The sequence below is a fragment of the Erinaceus europaeus genome, chromosome 12 (genome assembly GCF_950295315.1).
Source record: "Erinaceus europaeus chromosome 12, mEriEur2.1, whole genome shotgun sequence".
Lineage (NCBI taxonomy): Eukaryota > Metazoa > Chordata > Mammalia > Eulipotyphla > Erinaceidae > Erinaceus > Erinaceus europaeus.
This window is the reverse complement of record NC_080173.1, coordinates 47,609,800-47,626,942: the sequence shown is the minus strand read 5'-3', so window position 1 is coordinate 47,626,942 and position 17,143 is coordinate 47,609,800. Positions and strand designations below refer to the sequence as shown.

Genomic DNA, 17,143 nt, shown 5'->3' with positions numbered 1-17,143 from the left:
ATGTTTTACAGTCGACAGTAAATACAATACTTATTTGGAATTTTATCACTAGTTATCTCCCTGCTTTCCGGGCTGTAAATTCTGGACACGTGGCAACTCCACAGAGAATCGATGGAGCGTGCAACAGCAAACAAGGAATTCCCAGGCCACTTTGCAGCTGCTGTCCACGCGCTCAACATTCGCTTGCCCAAAGCTGGGCCACCGGAGCGCACGCGCACACTGGGCGGTGCTTCCCGGGACTCAGGCGACGCTCGAGCGAGGGGCGGGGCCGGAAGTAACCTGCTCTCTGTGGTTGCTAAGAGACTGTGGCTTCCACAAGCCAGACACAGGTTCTCAGGCTTCTCTCCCCTCTTTCACTGCTGCAGTCCCTTCGAATCCCGCCACCATGTCGGACCCAGAAACTGAGGGCTTGCGAAGCACCTTTCCCTCTTACATGGCGGAGGGCGAGCGGCTGTATCTATGCGGGGAGTTCTCTAAAGCTGCTCATAGCTTCAGCAATGTGAGTCGCTCTTTCAAATCACCCATCACCCAGTTCCACTTTCCATTCCTTCCTGGAGGACACTGTTAGTCTCTGGTTCCGGTTTGATGCACTACTACATATAAGGCAGTTCTTGGTCAATTTCTATCAGTTTTCACTTGTGCCCGGCCTGATTGTCGTTGTTGTTTAATATTCAATTACTTATTAATGAGAGTTAGAACTAGAGCATCACTGGCACATGAGATGCTGGGGATCTAACTCAGGACCTGCCTGAGAGTCCAGTGCTTTATCTACTGCAGCACCTCCTGGCTGCTGCCTGGTTGTTAGTAACTGTTCTCTACATTAAAAATGACCCTTTGGGAAGGGGTAGATGGCATAATGATTATACAAAGAGACTTTCCTGCCTGAGGCTCCAAAGTCTCAAGTTCATCCCCCCTGCACCGTACCACCATAAGGCAGAGCCGAGTAGTGCTCTGTTTAAAAAAAGAGGGGGGGAGTCGGGGCGGTAGCGCAGCAGGTTAAGTGCACGTGGCGCGAAGCGCAAGGACCGGCGTAAGGATCCCGGTTTGATCCCCCAGCTCCCCACATGCAGGGGAGTCGCTTCACAGGCGGTGAAGCAGGTCTGCAGGTATCTATCTTTCTCTCCCCCTCTCTGTCTTCCCCTCCTCTCTCCATTTCTCTCTGTTCTATCCAACAACGACGATAACAATCAAACAACAAGGGCAACAAAAGGGAATAAACATTTAAAAAAACCTTTTACATTTTTATTTTAAATGTATTTACATATTTCGTGATTGTCTGGTCTCCTTCCATAAAGTAGCTTCAATTTCCCATCCTTGGTCAGGAGATTGATCAGGAGACCTCAGCTGTAGAAATGATGAAATCTTTGGCACACAGTTATCCATACAAGGTAGTCAATAAATAACTATTCCACCCCATGCTAAGGACTTAGTGCTGTTTTTAGGACATTAGACCCTCAGCTAAGTGCCTAGCAAGCCTAGGAGGGAAGCAACTGTGTTACTCCATTTTATAAGTTGAACTGATATGAACATTGAAGGCGCCAGTGCTGGGGTGCTACTCACCATATTCTATAATCCTTCACAAGAAAACTATTGGTTGTCTGTAGAACTTATGTATTTGTTTACTTTATTTTAATTAGAGAGAGGGAGAGAGAAGAAGAAAGACCAGAGCACTGCTCAGCTTATGGCTTATGGTGGTGGTGCTAGGCATTGAATCTGAGGTCTCAGAGCCTCAGGCATGAGAGTCTTTTGCAGAACCATTATGCTATCTCCCTATCCAAATGGCCCAAATATCTTATTCTGTTTGGATAGCGAGACTTCTGACTCTTTCCTAAATTTAAGCTTCTCTCAGCCTGTGAGGTGGCACATTGCATAAAGTGTTGGATTCTCAAACATGAGGTCCTGCATTTGATTTCTAGCATTGCATGCTCCAGAATGATGCTCTGATTTTCTTTTCCTCTCCTTCACTAATAAATAAATATATTTTTAAAATATTTATTTATTCCCTTTTGTTGCCCTTGTTTTATTGTTGTAGTTACTATTGTTGTTATTGCTATCTTTGTTATTGGATAAGACAGAGAGAAATGGAGAGGGGAGGGGAAGATATAGAGGGGGAGAGAAAGACACATGCAGACCTGCTTCACCGCTTGTGAAGCGACTCCCCTGCAGGTGGGAAGCTGGGGGCTTGAACATACACTGGTTCTTGGGCTTTGAGCCACCTGCACTTAACAATAAATAAATATTTTTAAATAAACTGTGGTTTGGGAGGTGGCACAGTGGATAAAGTATTGGACTTTATACTCTCAAATTTGGAGTCTTGAGTTTGATCCCTGGCAGCACATGTATTAGAATGATGTCTGGTTCTCTTTTCCCTTCCCAATTTTTTGCTCATCAGCCACAACCTAAAACCAGAATTAAAAGGAAATAAAAAGATTTGACTTATTACTTACAGAGTTTCACATGAGGAAGAGAAAAGGAGACAAGCTGGAATACTGCTCTTGTATATGTATGGTGCTGAGGAACAAATCAGGAGCCTTAGGCATGAAAGTACAAGTCTCTACCAGTTAAACTGTCTCCTTTTTTTTTTTTTTTTAAGGTTTTATTTATTTATTAGTGAGAAAGACAGGAGGGAAAAAAAGAACCAGAAATCATTCTGGTACATGTGCTGCGAAGGATTGAACTCAGGACCTCATGCTTGAGAATCTGATCTTTTAAAAAATATTTTATTTATTTATTAATGAGAAGCAAAGAAGGAGAGAGAAAGAGCCAGACATCACTCTGGTACATGTGCTTCCAGGGATTGAACTCAGGACCTCATACTTGAGAGTCCGATGCTTTATCCACTGTGCCACTTCCCAGACCACAGAGAATCTGATCTTTTTATCCACTGTACCACCTCCCTGACCACCCAGTGAAAATATTTCCTTGACACAAAGCCAGAAATATTTTTGAAATATATATTTCTTTATTGGGGGATTAATGTTTTACATTCAACAGTAAATACAATAGTTTGCACATGCATAACATTCCCCAGTTTCCCATATAACAATACAACCCCCACTAGGTCCTCTATCATCCTTCATGGATCTGTATTCTCCCCACCCACCCACCCCACAGTCTTTTATTTTGGTGCGATATGCCAATTCCATTTCAGGTTCTACTTGTGTTTTCTTTTCTGATCTTGTTTTTCAACTTCTGCCTGAGAGTGAGATCATCCCATATTCATCCTTCTGTTTCTGACTTATTTCACATAACATGTGTTTTTCAAGGTCCATCCAAGATCAGCTGAAAACGGTGAAGTCACCATTTTTTACAGCTGAGTAGTATTCCATTGTGTATATATACCACAACTTGCTCAGCCACTCATCTGTTGTTGGACACCTGGGTTGCTTCCAGGTTTTGGCTATTACAAATTGTGCTGCCAAGAACATATGTGTACACAGATCTTTTTGGATGGATGTGTTGGGTTCCTTAGGATATATCCCCAGGAGGGGAATTGCAGGGTCATAGGGTAGGTCCATTTCTAGCCTTCTGAGAGTTCTCCAGACTGTTCTCCACAGAGGTTGGACCAATTGACATTCCCACCAGCAGTGTAGGAGGGTTCCTTTGACCCCACGCCCTCTCCAGCATTTGCTGCTGTTACCTTTTCTGATGTATGACATTCTCACAGGAGTGAAGTGGTATCTCATTGTTGTCTTTATTTGCATTTCTCTGACAATCAGAGACTTGGGGCATTTTTTCCTGTGTTTCTCGGCCTTTTGGATCTCTTCTGTGGTGAATATTTTGTCTAGGTCCTCTCCCCATTTTTGGATGGGGTTATTTGTTGTCTTGTTGAGTCTGGCAAGCTCTTTATATATGTTGGTTATTAAACTCTTGTCTGATGTATGGCATGTAAAGATCTTCTCCCATTCTGTGAGGGGTCTCTTGGTTTGGGTAGTGGTTTCTTTTGCTGTACATGAAATATATTTATTAATGAGAGAGGTGTTTTGTTTTACTTTGGTTTGGTTTCTTTTTTCTTTTTAATTTTATTTATCTAGTATTAGATAAAGACAGAGAGAAACTGAGAGGGGAGGCAGGGAGAGAGACAGAGAGACAGCTGCTGCTCTGCTTCACCACTTGTAAAGGTTTTCCCCTGCAGGTCAGGACCAGGGGCTTAAACCTGGGTCTTTGTGCAATGTAGTGTGTACACTTAACCAGATATGCCACCACTAGTTTGGTTTCTTTTACCATAGCATCACTGGACTCTGATTTAAGTTGGTACTGGGGATTAAATCTGGGACTTCTGAGCCTCAAGCAAGAAAAGCTTTTGCATAATCAAGTATGCTATTTTCCTGACCCCAAATTGGAAATAAATGACCATGAGAACCAACAATTGAGTTTAGAAGCCCAGACCTTCTTCCAGTCTCCTCTTTCAGGATCAAGTTCTATTCTGAAAAAATTCAGGCCAGAGAGAAAAAGATACCCTAAGGGGAGATATCTTTGGGTGAGGAGTAGTTGTTGTTTTTTTTTCTCTCCAAGAAAGACTATAGCTACATCTTTTCCTGGAAAAGTAGGAAGGTCTACTTGGCACAAAGGACTGGCAGAAGGATCCTGGTTCAAGCCCCCCACGCCCCACCTGCAGGGGAGTCATTTCATAGGTGGTGAAGCTAGTCTGCAGGTGTCTGTCTTTCTCTTCCTCTCTCTGTCTTCCCCTCCACTCTCCATTTTTGTCTGTCCTATCCAACAACACGACATCAATAATAACTACAACAATAAAGTAAGGGCAACAAAAGGGAATAATAATAAAAAAAAAGAATGATTCAAGAAGAAAAAAAGGGAGGTAACTATCATCTGATGCCTCAGGAAGGATGCCACAGACTATGACCACAAACAAGGGGCGGAGGACACCAGGAATGCATTCCACTCCCACTTTTTTTCAGAGATTTATTTATTTATTCATGAGAGAGGAGGAAAGAAAGAAAGAACCAGACATTACTCTGGTACACATGCTGCTGGGAATTGAACTTAGGACCTCATGCTTGAGAGTCCAGTGCCTTATCCACTAATTCACCTCGCAGACCATGCACTCCCACGTTTTAAAAAATAAATTAATCTTGGAGGCCAGGCGGTGGCACACCTGGTTAATTGCACACATTACAGTGCCCAAGGACCCAGGTTCAAGCCCCTGGTCGCCACCTGTAGAGGAAAGTCTCACAAGTGGTGAAGGAGAGCTGCAGTGTCTCTCCCTCCCTTTTCAGTTTCTCTGTCTCTAGCAATAAAGTAAAATTTTTTTTAAAAAAAAATTAACCTTTTAAATATTTATTTTCTAAACTTCATTTTATTTGATAGAATAGAGAGAAATCAAGAGGGAAGGGCAGATAAAGGAGGAGGAAGACGGAGTCGGGCTGTAGCGCAGCGGGTTAAGCTCAGGTGGCGCAAAGCACAAGGACCAGAGGAAGGATCCCGGTTCAAGCCCTGGCTCCCCACCTGCAGGGGAGTCGCTTCACAGGCGGTGAAGCAGGTCTGCAGGTGTCTGTCTTTCTCTCCCCCTCTCTGTCTTCCCCCTCCTCTCTCCATTTCTCTCTGTCCTATTCAACAATGATGACTACAACAATAAAAAAAAAAGGGGGGAGTCCGGCTGTAGCACAGCGGGTTAAGCGAACGTGGCGCAAAGCACAAGGACCAGAGGAAGGATCCTGGTTTGAGCCCCCGGCTCCCCACCTGCAGGGGAGTCGCTTCACAGGCGGTGAAGCAGGTCTGCAGGTGTCTTTCTCTCCCCCTCTCTGTCTTCCCCTCCTCTCTCCATTTCTCTCTGTCCTATCCAACAACGACGACAACAATAATAACTACAACAATAAAACAACAAGGACAACAAAAGGGAATAAATAAATAAATAAATGTAAAAAAATTTTAAAAAGGAGGAAGACAAAGATAGAAGAAGACTTACTTAGACAAAGTGAAGAAGACTTACTTCACTATTTGTGAAGCTTTCCCCTGCAGATGTGCAGTGGGGGCTTGAACCTGGGTCCTGTGTTTGGTAATACATGCACTTAACCAGGTAGCATCTTCATCTTTGTTTTTTTTAATTTATTTTTTTACTCCCTTTTGTTGCCTTGTTGTTTTATTGATGTCGCCGTTGTTGGAGTATCTTCATCATAATCCTCTGAAATAATGATTCATTCTTAAGAAACAGTGAAAAGAGAGAGCTTGTGGGGTAGATAGCTCACATTGCAAATTATGCTAAAATCAGTCTTGTTAGCCTTCAGAATGTTTAAGCTTTGAGGTATGTTTTGAGTGGAGGTGCAGCCATCTTAGGTTCATAGCTGAATTTGGTATTCACCAAACACCCAAAGATTCTTTCTTTCTTTCTTTCTTTCTCTCTTTCTTTCTTTCTTTCTTTCTTTCTTTCTTTCTTTCTTTCTTTCTTTCTTTCTTTCTTTCTTCCTACCAGAGCACTGTTCAGCTCTGGCTTATGGTGGTGCAGGGGATTGAACCTGGGACTTTGGAGCCTCAGGCATGAGAGTTTGTTTGCATAACCATTATGCTATCTACCCTCCACCAGGTTCTTTCTTTTTAATAATCTGTGCATTTTAGGGGTCCTGGATGGTGTCACTCCCACTTAAGTGCACTTATCACCATGCATAAGGATCTGGGTTTGGACCCACTTCCCACCTGCCGGGAGGATGCTTCACAAATGGCAAAATAGGTCTACAGGCATCTTTCTCTCTCCCTCTCTATCTACCATTCCTTCTTGATTTCTCACCGTACTGTCAAATAAAATAAATAATAATAATAAAATAGGAAGAGAAAATTGGGGAAACAAAGGCCACTGGAAGCCATGGATTTGTAATGCCAGCACAGAGACCCAGCAATAACCCTGGCAGGAAAAAAAAATTATTTACTTCTTTATATATTTTTTCTTTTTCTTTTTTTCCCCCAAAGTTTCTATTTATTCCCTTTTGTTGCCCTTGTTGTTTTATTGTTGTAGTTATTGATGTCGTTGTTGGATGGGACAGAGAGAAATGGAGAGAGGAGGGGAAGGCTGAGAGGGAGAGAGAAAGACACCTGCAGACTTGCTTCACTGCTTGTGAGGGGACTCCCCTACAGGTGGGGAGCGGTTGCTCAAACCGGGATCCTTCCGCTGGTCCGTGTGCTTAACCCGCTGCCCTACCGCCCGACACCCTTTTTTTTTTTTATTATTATTTACTTTCCCTCTTGTTGCCCGTTTTTTTTTTAAAGATTTAAAAAAAATTTATTTATTTATTCCCTTTTGTAGCCCTTGTTGTTTTATTGTTGTAGTTATTATTGATGTTGTTGTTGTTGGATAGGACAGAGAGAAATGGACAGAGGAGGGGAACACAGAGAAGGGGATAGAAAGACACCTGCAGACCTGCTTCACCGCTTGTGAAGCGAACCCCCTGCAGGTGGGGAGCCAGGGGTCAAACCAGGGATCCTTACACCAGTCAGTTCGCTTTGTGCCACCTGCGCTTAACCTGCTGCACTACCGCTGGACTCCCAGCCCTTACTGTTTTATTGTTGTTGTAGTTATTATTGTCGTTGTTGCTAATGTCGTCGTCGTTGGATAGGACCAAGAAATGGAGAGAGGTGGGGGAGAGAAAGACAGACACTTGCAGACCTGCTTCACCACCTGTGAAGCGACTCCCTTGTAGGTGGGGAGCCAGGGCTGGAACTGGGACACTTATGCTGGTCCTTGCACTTCGCGCCACGTGCCTTTAAGCCATTGCGCTACTACCCAACCCCCTACTTCTTTATATTTTTAAGGAAAGAGAGATATATAGAGAAAGACAGACCAGAGCACTGCTCAGCTCTGGCATATTAGTGATATTGGGGATTGAATCTGGGACCTCGGAGCCTCAGGCATGAAACTTTTTTGCATAACCATTATGCCTTCTCCCCAGCCCCACATGAAGATTCTTTTTGCCTTAGTGAACTGGAGGGATCCCAGATGTCTGGGGGAAATTCAGTCTATTCAATATATATGCAATAGTATATGTTCACATTTCAACAAGTGGCTTCTAAAATATTGGGTTGTTGGAAAGGAAAAGTCATGACATATTTTTCTGTGCAATAATGTGCCGTGAATTTTCTGATAACCCAATAGCTTGTGATTTGATGTTGCTCAGGAGCCATATGCTGATAAAGGGGTTGACTACATAAATCAGCATTGTGCCACTTTTGGTCTGATAACCAGAGACCTAGGGCAGGGGCAACAGCATACTGGTTCTGCAAAAGACTTTCATGCCTGAGGCTCCAGGGTCTCAGGTTCAATCCACAGCACCACCACAAACCACAGCTGAGCAGCGCTCCTCTGGTCACTCCCTTTCTCACTCTCACTCTCTCTATGTATCTTTCTGTATCTTTCATTAAGAAAATAAAATTTAAAAATTAAGTATTTAGGGTGGGGGTAGATAGCATAATGCTTATGCAAAGAGACTTGTGCCTGAGGCTCCAAGATCCCAGGTTCAGTCCCCCACACCACCATAAGCCAGAGAGTCGGGCTGTAGCGCAGCAGGTTAAGCACACGTGGCACAAAGTGCAAGGACCGGTGTAAGGATCGCAGTTTTGAGCATCCGGCTCCCCACCTGCAGGGGAGTCGCTTCACAGGCGGTGAAGCAGGTCTGCAGGTGTCTTTCTCTCCTTCTCTGTGTCTTCCCTTCCTCTCTCCATTTCTCTCTGTCCTATCCAACAACAACATCAACAACAATAATAACTACAACAACAAAACAACAAGGGCAACAAAAGGAATTTAATATAAAAAAATTGGATATTTAAAAAAGAAAAGTCAGAGGACCTAGTGGGGGTTGTATTGTTATATGGGAATCTGGGGAATGTTATGCATGTACAAAATATTGTATTTACTATTGAATGTAAAACATTAATTCCGCAATTAAAAAAATAGTACTAAAAAAAAAAGACAATGAAAACTAAAAAAATAAAAAAAAAAAAGAGAGAGAGAGAGAGAAAAAAAGATCCAGAGATTTATCTGTTCAATGGTCTGAGAAGTCCCCTTTACCGTCTGGACAGGGAATTTGAGTTTTCTCCAGTGATATTTCCTCAACCTGAGTGGTTCCCTTCTTAGGCTCTTCATCTTCAGGATGGAGATAAGAACTGCCTGGTTGCCCGCTCCAAGTGCTACCTGAAGATGGGGGAGTTGGAGAAATCCCTGAAGGATGCTGAGGCTTCACTCCGGGAAGACCCAACTTTCTGCAAGGTGACTGACTGCAGGGGCGGGAAGACACAATCTTTCTTTCACCACTGCCATTGCCTACTGCAGTATCTGGTTTGAACGAGTTGAAAAAACAGTCAAACTGCCTAGAGTTCAACACCATTTTCACCTGCCTCCTTCCCAACCCTCTGGATCCCAACCTTGACTTCTGACCTAGGACTCTTCTGTTCTACCACCTTTGAATTTTGTACAGCCCTGTCAGTGCACCTTGGACTTGACTTCCTCTCATTCCAGGGGATTTTACAAAAGGCCGAGACCCTGTATACCATGGGAGACTTTGAATTTGCCTTGGTGTTCTACCATCGAGGCTACAAGCTGCGGCCTGATCGGGAATTCAAAGTTGGAATTCAGAAAGCCCAGGAAGCCATCAACAACTCTGTGGGAAGTGAGTGACCCTGGCACCATACTCATTATTTTATTTGCTTCCCCCCCCCCCCTTTTTGTTGCCCTTGTTGTTTTAATGTTGTGGTAGTTATTGTTGTTGTTGTTACTGATGTCATTGTTGGATAGGACAAAGAGATGGAGAGAGGAGGGGGAGAGAAAGATAGACACCTGCAGACCTGCTTCACCGCCTGTGAAGCGAACCCCCTGCAGGTGGGGAGCCGGGGGCTCGAACTGGGATCCTTACGCTGGTCCTTGCGCTTTGCAGCACCTGCGCTTAACCCGCTGTGCTACCGCCCGACTCCTGTCACCCATACTCTTACCCAGGTTTGGAGGAAGGCCTGAGGTACAATGGGCAAGTAGCCCCCAGTGGGCCTGCAAGGAACCCCACACTTGGATTTGACTGATGTTCACTTTATTTATTTATTTATTTATTTATTTATTTATTTATTTATACATTATTTTAGGAGCCAGGTGGTGGTATACCTGGTTGAGTGAACATTATTGATAGTGACAGAAATTGAGAGGGAAGAGGGTGATAGAGAGAGAGAGTGAAAGAGAGAGAGACCTGCATTATTGCCTCACTACTCCTGAAGCTAGGACCAGGGGCTTGAACCCAGATTCTTGCACAGTTCTGGCTTATATTGGTGCAGGGAATATTGAATCTGGGATTTCAGAGCCTCCATCATGGAAGTTTTTTGCATATCTATTAGGCTATCTCCCCAGCACTGCTATTGACTAATTGAGGCTTGGGAACGTCCACTCTCATATCAGCTCTAACTCAGTGCACCTAGCAGTGAGACTCTTGGTTCTTCTCAAAAAAGAGATGGGAAGGGTAACTGCCCATGGTCTATCTTTGGCCTGATGTTAAGAGGATGAAGACTTGAACCCAGTCTTCTACAGTCCCAAGCTTCCTTCCTTATCACGTGTACACCAAGGGCTGATTTTAGCCATCCATCATCTAAGTGCAGAGGCAGTATGAAGGAGTGCGAGAGTTGGCCACTGTGGGTGGCAGGATGTAGAAATGAATACTCCCTTGGTAACCAGGACCTTCTTATGTTTGGAAATCTTGCTGCCATGGCCTTGGGCTAGTAGTCTGCCAGCCTAGCTCCTAGGAGAGTGTACCAAGCACCATTTGCCTACTGTGCTCATCAGAACCAGCATTACCACAACTTCCACTGTCTCCTGTCCAAGGAAGCCATTTTCATATTTAAAAAAATGAGTATGACAGGTCATGCCTGGGGAGCCTGGCATTCCTGAGCCCTAACTTCTATTCTTACAGGCCCTTCTTCAATAAAACTGGAGAACAAAGGGGACCTTTCCTTCTTAAGCAAGCAGGCTGAGGTAAGGGACCTGGTTCTCAGGCTAATGGATGAAGCCTATTTCTCTAGGGGAAGAGGCCTTATGGGCCTGAGGAACACAAGTTACCCTCTTGCTGAAATGATTATCTCCTACCCATCACAGCCAGCCATGGGATTCTGCTCCATTTCAGAGGAGGCTTGTAGTCAGTTTTACGGTTTGTTTTTAGATAGAGACAGAGAGGTAGCACATTATCCAAGTGTGTTACTTCACTAGCCCTTTCTGGGTTTGTTTTTTGTTTGTTTTAGTTTCGATGAGAGAGAGAGAACCAGAACATTACTCTGGCACGTGTGATGCCAGGGATTGAATTTGGGGTCCCCTTCTTGGGCGTCCAACACTTTAATGGAGACTCTGTGCTGTTTTTTGAGCTCAATTGAATGTTGCTACATTTTCACAGAATCTAAAAGCCCAGCAGAAGCCTCATCCCCTGAAATACCTCTCACACCACACCAAAAGAGAATGCAAGAGGAGAGGCTCCCTCAAGAGTGAGAAGATTGTCCGTCAGCTTCTGGGAGAGCTCTACGTGGACAAGGAGTATCTGGAGAAGCTCCTGTTGGATGAAGGTTTCAGATCCTTTTTTTTTTTTTTTTACCATCTTTATTTATTGAATAGAGATAGCCAGAAACCAAGAAGGAAAAGGCAGATAGAGGGGCAGAGAGACAGAGACACTTGCAGCACTGCTTCACCACTTGAAAAGCATTCCCCCCACAAATGGGGATGGGTCAGATATTTTTTAGTAGGGAACTTGGGAAAACAAAATCTGGAGTGCGTGGATGCTTAAGGCCAGAGCAGAGCCTACCACATAATATTTCTTGGACAGCATGTTCCTATAGGTAGATTTTATGAGCACTCTGATTTTATTTTACTTTAATTAGATATGTATCTATAGAGAAAAAGACACACAGAGAAAGGCCAGAGCACTGCTCAACTCTGGCTTATGAAATGCCAGAGATTTGGATTTATTTATCTATTTATTATTGTTGTTTCTGGGGTTTCATGCCTCTGGTTTGACTCCCATCCCTGCCCTGCCCCTCTCCCCCCCCCACCCCCCCTGCAAGAGACAGGGTAAGATGGGGCTGGGTGGTGGTGCACCTGGTTGAGAGAGCATGTTAACATGTACAGGTCCCAGGTTCAAGATCCTGGTCTATGCATGCAGGGAGGAAGCTTCATGAGCAGTGAAGCAGTGCTGCAGGCATCTCTCTCTCTCTCTATTTTTTTTTTATTTCTTTATTGGGGAATTAATGTTTTACATTCAACAGTAAATACAATAGTTTGTACATGCATAATCTCTCTTTCTCTATTACCAGAGCACTGTTCAGCTCTGGTTTATGGTGGTACAGGGAGATTGAATCTGGAACTTTGGAGCTTCAGGCATGAGAGTCTCTTTGTATAATAATTATGCTATCTTCTCCGTTCTCTCTCTCCTTCTCTATCTCCTCCTTCCCTCTCAATTTCTGTCTCTATTCAATTAATTAATGAATGGAAACAATAACAACAGTGAGATAGAGGAAAAGACACCATAGCACAGAAGTTTCCTTCTATGTGGTGGGAGTCAGACTCCAACCTGGATTATACACCTGGCAAAGCAGCACTACCCAAGTGAGCTATTTTGTTGGCCTTGATCCCTGTAGATTTGTAATCCCTGAAGACTTCCCCCTGGTCTTCATTATGTACAGTGGACAAATAAACCCATCTTGCTGGTGCTGGAAGGAGAATCCTAGGATACCAGTACTAAGATACTCTGAAATATCATTTTTCTTTTCTTTTTAAGCATTTTATTTATTGAACAGAGACAGAGAAAATTAGAAAAGTGGGAGACAGCAGGAGAAAGAGACATCTGCAGCCCTGCTTCACCACTATGAAGGCCCCCCCGTCCCCCCGTAGGAGGAGACCAGGGGCTTAAACCTGCCTCCTTGTACATTATCACGTGATGTTCTGCTGCATGTGCCACCGCCCAGCCCCTGAAGCCTCATTTTTCTTTTGCCTCCAGGGTTATCTTTGGGGCTCAGTACCTGCACTATGAATTTACTGCTCCTGGTGGGCATCTTTTTTTATATTTCCATTGTTGTAGTTGAATAGGACAGAAAGAAATTGAGAGAGGAAGGGAAGACAGAGAGGGGAAGAGAAAGAGAGACACCTGCAGAGCTGCTTCACCGCCTGTGAAGGGATCATCCTGCAGGTGGGCAGCCGGGGGCTCAAATTGGGATCCTTGAGCCGGTCCTAGAGCTTCGCACTATGTGTGCTTAACCTGATGCACTACCATCCTACTCCCCTGAAAACCTCATTTTTTTTTTCTAATCTCTCTTTATATATATAAGGAAATAGATTCTGAATGGGGAGTAACTTGTCCAACTGTGACAAGTGAACTAGTGGTAGAGTCCACCCTACATAGAGCCCAGTCCAATGCTCTTTCCACCACTCTGCTGACAATGCCGGGAAATGGGGTGGGATCGCAAAATGAGTGTTTCACATTAACGTGGAGAATGGGGTGAGAATATTGCCATCATCTGTCAGGGCCCAGCAGAGATTCCCCCTGCTTTTATTTATTTATTTATTTTTATTTTATTTTATTTTTTTGAATAGAAACAGAGAGGGCGGGGGTGGATAGCATAGTGGCTAGGCAAAAAGACTCATGCCTGAGGCTCCACAGTCCCATGTTCAATTCCCCCCCCCCCACCATAAGCCAGAGCTGAGCAATGTTCTGGTAAATTAAGTGAGATAAGTCAGGAAAAAAAAGATGAATATGGGATGATCTCACTCATAGACAGAAGTTGAAAAATAAGATCAGAAGGGAAAACACTAAGCAGAACTTGGACTGGGTTTGGTGTGTTGCACCAAAATAAAAGACTCTGGGGTGGGGGGGTGGGCTTATGTCCTGTATCAAGATGGCAGAGGAGGACCTAATGGGGGTTGAATTGTTATATGGAAAACTGAGAAATGTGGGAGTTGGGCGGTTACTGCAGCAGGTTAAGTACACGTGACACAGAGCACAAGGACCAGTGTAAGGATCCCGGTTCGAGCCTCCAGCTTCCCACCTGCAGGGGGGTCTCCCCCTCTCTGTCTTCCCATTCTTTCTCCATTTCTCTCTGTCCTATCTAACAACCATGACATCAATAACAACAACAATAATAACTACAACAATAATTAAAAAAAACAAGGGCAACAAAAGGGAAAATAAATAAATTAATTAAATAAGAAAACTGGGAGTCGGGCAGTAGCACAGCGGGGTTAAGTGCAGGTGGTGCAAAGCGCAAGGACCTGCATAAGAATCCTGGTTCGAGCCCCCTGATCCCCACCTGCAGGGGAGTCGCTTCACAGGCGGTGAAGCAGGTCTGCAGGTCTCTATCTTTCTCTCTCCCTCTCTGTCTTCCCCTCCTCTCTCCATTTCTCTCTGTCCTATCCAACAACAACGACATCAATAATAACTACAACAATAAAACAACAAGGGCAACAAAAGGGAATAAATATTAAAAAAATAAATAAGAAAACTGAGAAATGTTATGCATGTACAAACTCTTGTATTTTACTATCAACTGTAAACCATTAATTCCCCAATTAAAAAAAAATTTAAAAAAAGAAAGAAAGGGAGTAGAAACAGAAATTGAGAGAGAAGAGGGAAATGGGGAGAAAGAGAGACACCTGGAGCACTATTTCACTGCTCATGAAGCTTCCCCCTGCAGGTAGGGACCAGGATCCTTGTACAGTACATTATAACATATATGGGCTACTGGGTGCACCACTGCCTGGCCCTCTCTCCCTTTACTTTTGTTTTTTAAATCTTTTTAAAAAATCTTTATTTTATTTGTTTATTATTGGATAAAGGCTGAGAGAAATTGAGAGGGGAGGAGATAGGAAATGAGATGGGGTGGGGGGAGTCGGGTGGTAGTGCACCAGGTAAAACGCACATAGTGCGAAGTGTTAGGGCTCTCACAAGGATCCCCATTTGAGCCCCCAGCTCCCCACCTGCAGGGGTTGCTTCACACTTGGTGAAACAGGTCTGCAGGTGTCTATCTTTCTCCCCCTCTGTCTTCCCTCCCTCTTTCAATTTCTGTCTGTCCTATCCAACAACAGCAACAATAACATCAACAACAATAACAATGGGGAAAAATGGCCACAAGGAGTAGTGGATTCATAGTTCAGGCACCAAACCTCAGTGATAACCCTAGAGGCGAAAGAGAGAATGGAAGGAAGGAAGGAAGGAAGGAAGGAAGGAAGGAAGGAAGGAAAGAAGGAAGGAGCAAGGGAGGAAGAAAGAGGGAGTTGGACGGTAGCACAGCGGGTTAAGCACAGGTGGCGCAAACCGCAAGGACTGGTGGAAAGATCCCGGTTTGAGCCTCTGGCTCCCCACCTGTGTCTATCTTTCTTTCTTTCTTTTTTTTTTTTTAATATTTATTTATTTCCTTTTGTTGCCCCTGTTGTTTTGTTGCTGTAGTTATTATTGTTGTAGTCACTGATGTTGTCGTTGTTGGATAGGACAGAGAGAAATGGAGAGAGGAGGGGAAGACTGAGAGGGAGAGAGAAAGACACCTACAGACCTGCTTGGAAGGTGACACCCCTGCAGGTGGGGAGCCAGGGCTTGAACCAGGATCCTTACATCTATCCTTGCACTTTGCGCCACTTGCGCTTAACTCATTGCACTACCAGCCGACTCCTGGTGTCTATCTTTCTATTCCCCTCTCTGTCTCCCCTCCTCTCTCCATTTCTCTCTGTCCTATCCAACAATGATGACATCAGTAACAACAACAATAATAACTACAACAATAAAACAACCAGGGCAACAAAAGGGAATAAATAAATATTAAAAAATAAATTATTTTCCATGAAGGATGATAAATGACATAGTGGGTGTTGTATTGTTAAATGGGAAACTGGGGAATGTTATGCATGTACAAACTATTGTATTTACTGTTGAATGTAAAACATTAATTACCCAATAAAGAAATTAATTTTTTAAAAAATTAATTAATTAAATTAAAAAAGAAAAGAAAAGAGAGAGAGTGGTCCCGGAGGTGTCACAGTGGATAAAGCATTGAACTCTCAAGTATGAGGTCCCTAGTTCAATCCCCAGCAGCACATGTACCAGAGTGATGTCTGGTTCTTTCTCTCTCTCTCCTCCTATCTTTCTCATGAATAAATAAATAATATCTTTAAAAACAAATTAAAAATTTTTTTTAAAAAAGGGGACAGAGAGACACCTGCAGCTCTGCTTCACCACTCATGAAACTTTCCCCCAGCAGGTGGGGACCAGGGGCTTGAACCCAGGTCCTTGTGCACTGTAATGTGTGCACTTAACCAGGTGTGCCACCACTTGGCCCCTCCCCCCTTTTAAAATAGAAACAGGGAAATAGAGGCAGAGAGAAACAGACAGGCTGTGGAAGAAACCACAGCACTAAAGCTTCCTTCAATGAGATGGGGACCCAGTTCAAACCTTTGTCACATACATGACAAAACAGCACACTATCAGAGGCCAAGCAGTGGCATACCTTCTTAAGTGCACATAGTAAGAAGCACAAGGATCCAGGTTCAACCCCCCCCCACTCTCCACCTACAGGGGGATGTTTCACGAGTGGTCAAGCAAGTCTGCAGTTGTTTATCTTTCTCCCTCTCTATCTCCCCTTTCTCTTTAAATTTCTCTCTATCCTATATAATAAAATGAAAAAAAAAATGGGTAGGAGTAGATAGCATAAGGGCTATGTACAGAGACTCTCATACCTGAGGTTCCATAGTCCTAGGTTCAATCCCCTGCACCACCCTAAGCTAGAGCTGAGCAGTGCTCTGGTGCTCTGGCAAACAATAATTATATATATATTTTAAAAAGTAAAATAATAATAATAAATGGAAAAGAGAGAGAGAGAGAGAAAGAAAAGGCCATCAGGAGCAGTGGATTTGTAGTGCCAGCACCGAGCCCCAGTGGTAACCTTGGAGGCAAAAAAAAAAAAAAAAAAAACCACTGTCCAACTATCCAAATGAGCTATTTCACCATCTCACAGGGAGTGTGTTAAGTGAAATGTCTGCTCTCTAGAACTTACTTCCCAAGGTCACCTGCAAGATTCCTTGCAGTTCTGTGTCAGGGGGTAGCTTCACTATTGGCACATCTCTGTATGTGCCTAGTTGTGTCCCTCCCTCCTGATCAGCTTCTGCAGCTAGAGGGCAGGGGTGGCTTGAACGATCCAAGTGGCC

The 17,143-nt window shown here is 43.8% G+C and overlaps 1 protein-coding gene across 1 annotated transcript in view; it reads left to right on the top strand.

Annotated features, from left to right (window-relative positions):
• Positions 1-300: 300 nt before the first annotated feature.
• ODAD4 (outer dynein arm docking complex subunit 4) overlaps positions 301-17,143 on the top strand; it is a 79,282-nt gene continuing 62,439 nt past the window's right edge. The window contains exons 1-5 of the mRNA XM_060203496.1: positions 301-499; positions 9,077-9,208; positions 9,458-9,608; positions 10,887-10,948; positions 11,361-11,526. Coding sequence (XP_060059479.1) covers positions 386-499; positions 9,077-9,208; positions 9,458-9,608; positions 10,887-10,948; positions 11,361-11,526 — 625 coding nt within the window. The 5' untranslated portion in view covers positions 301-385. The remainder of the gene's footprint in view (positions 500-9,076; positions 9,209-9,457; positions 9,609-10,886; positions 10,949-11,360; positions 11,527-17,143) is intronic.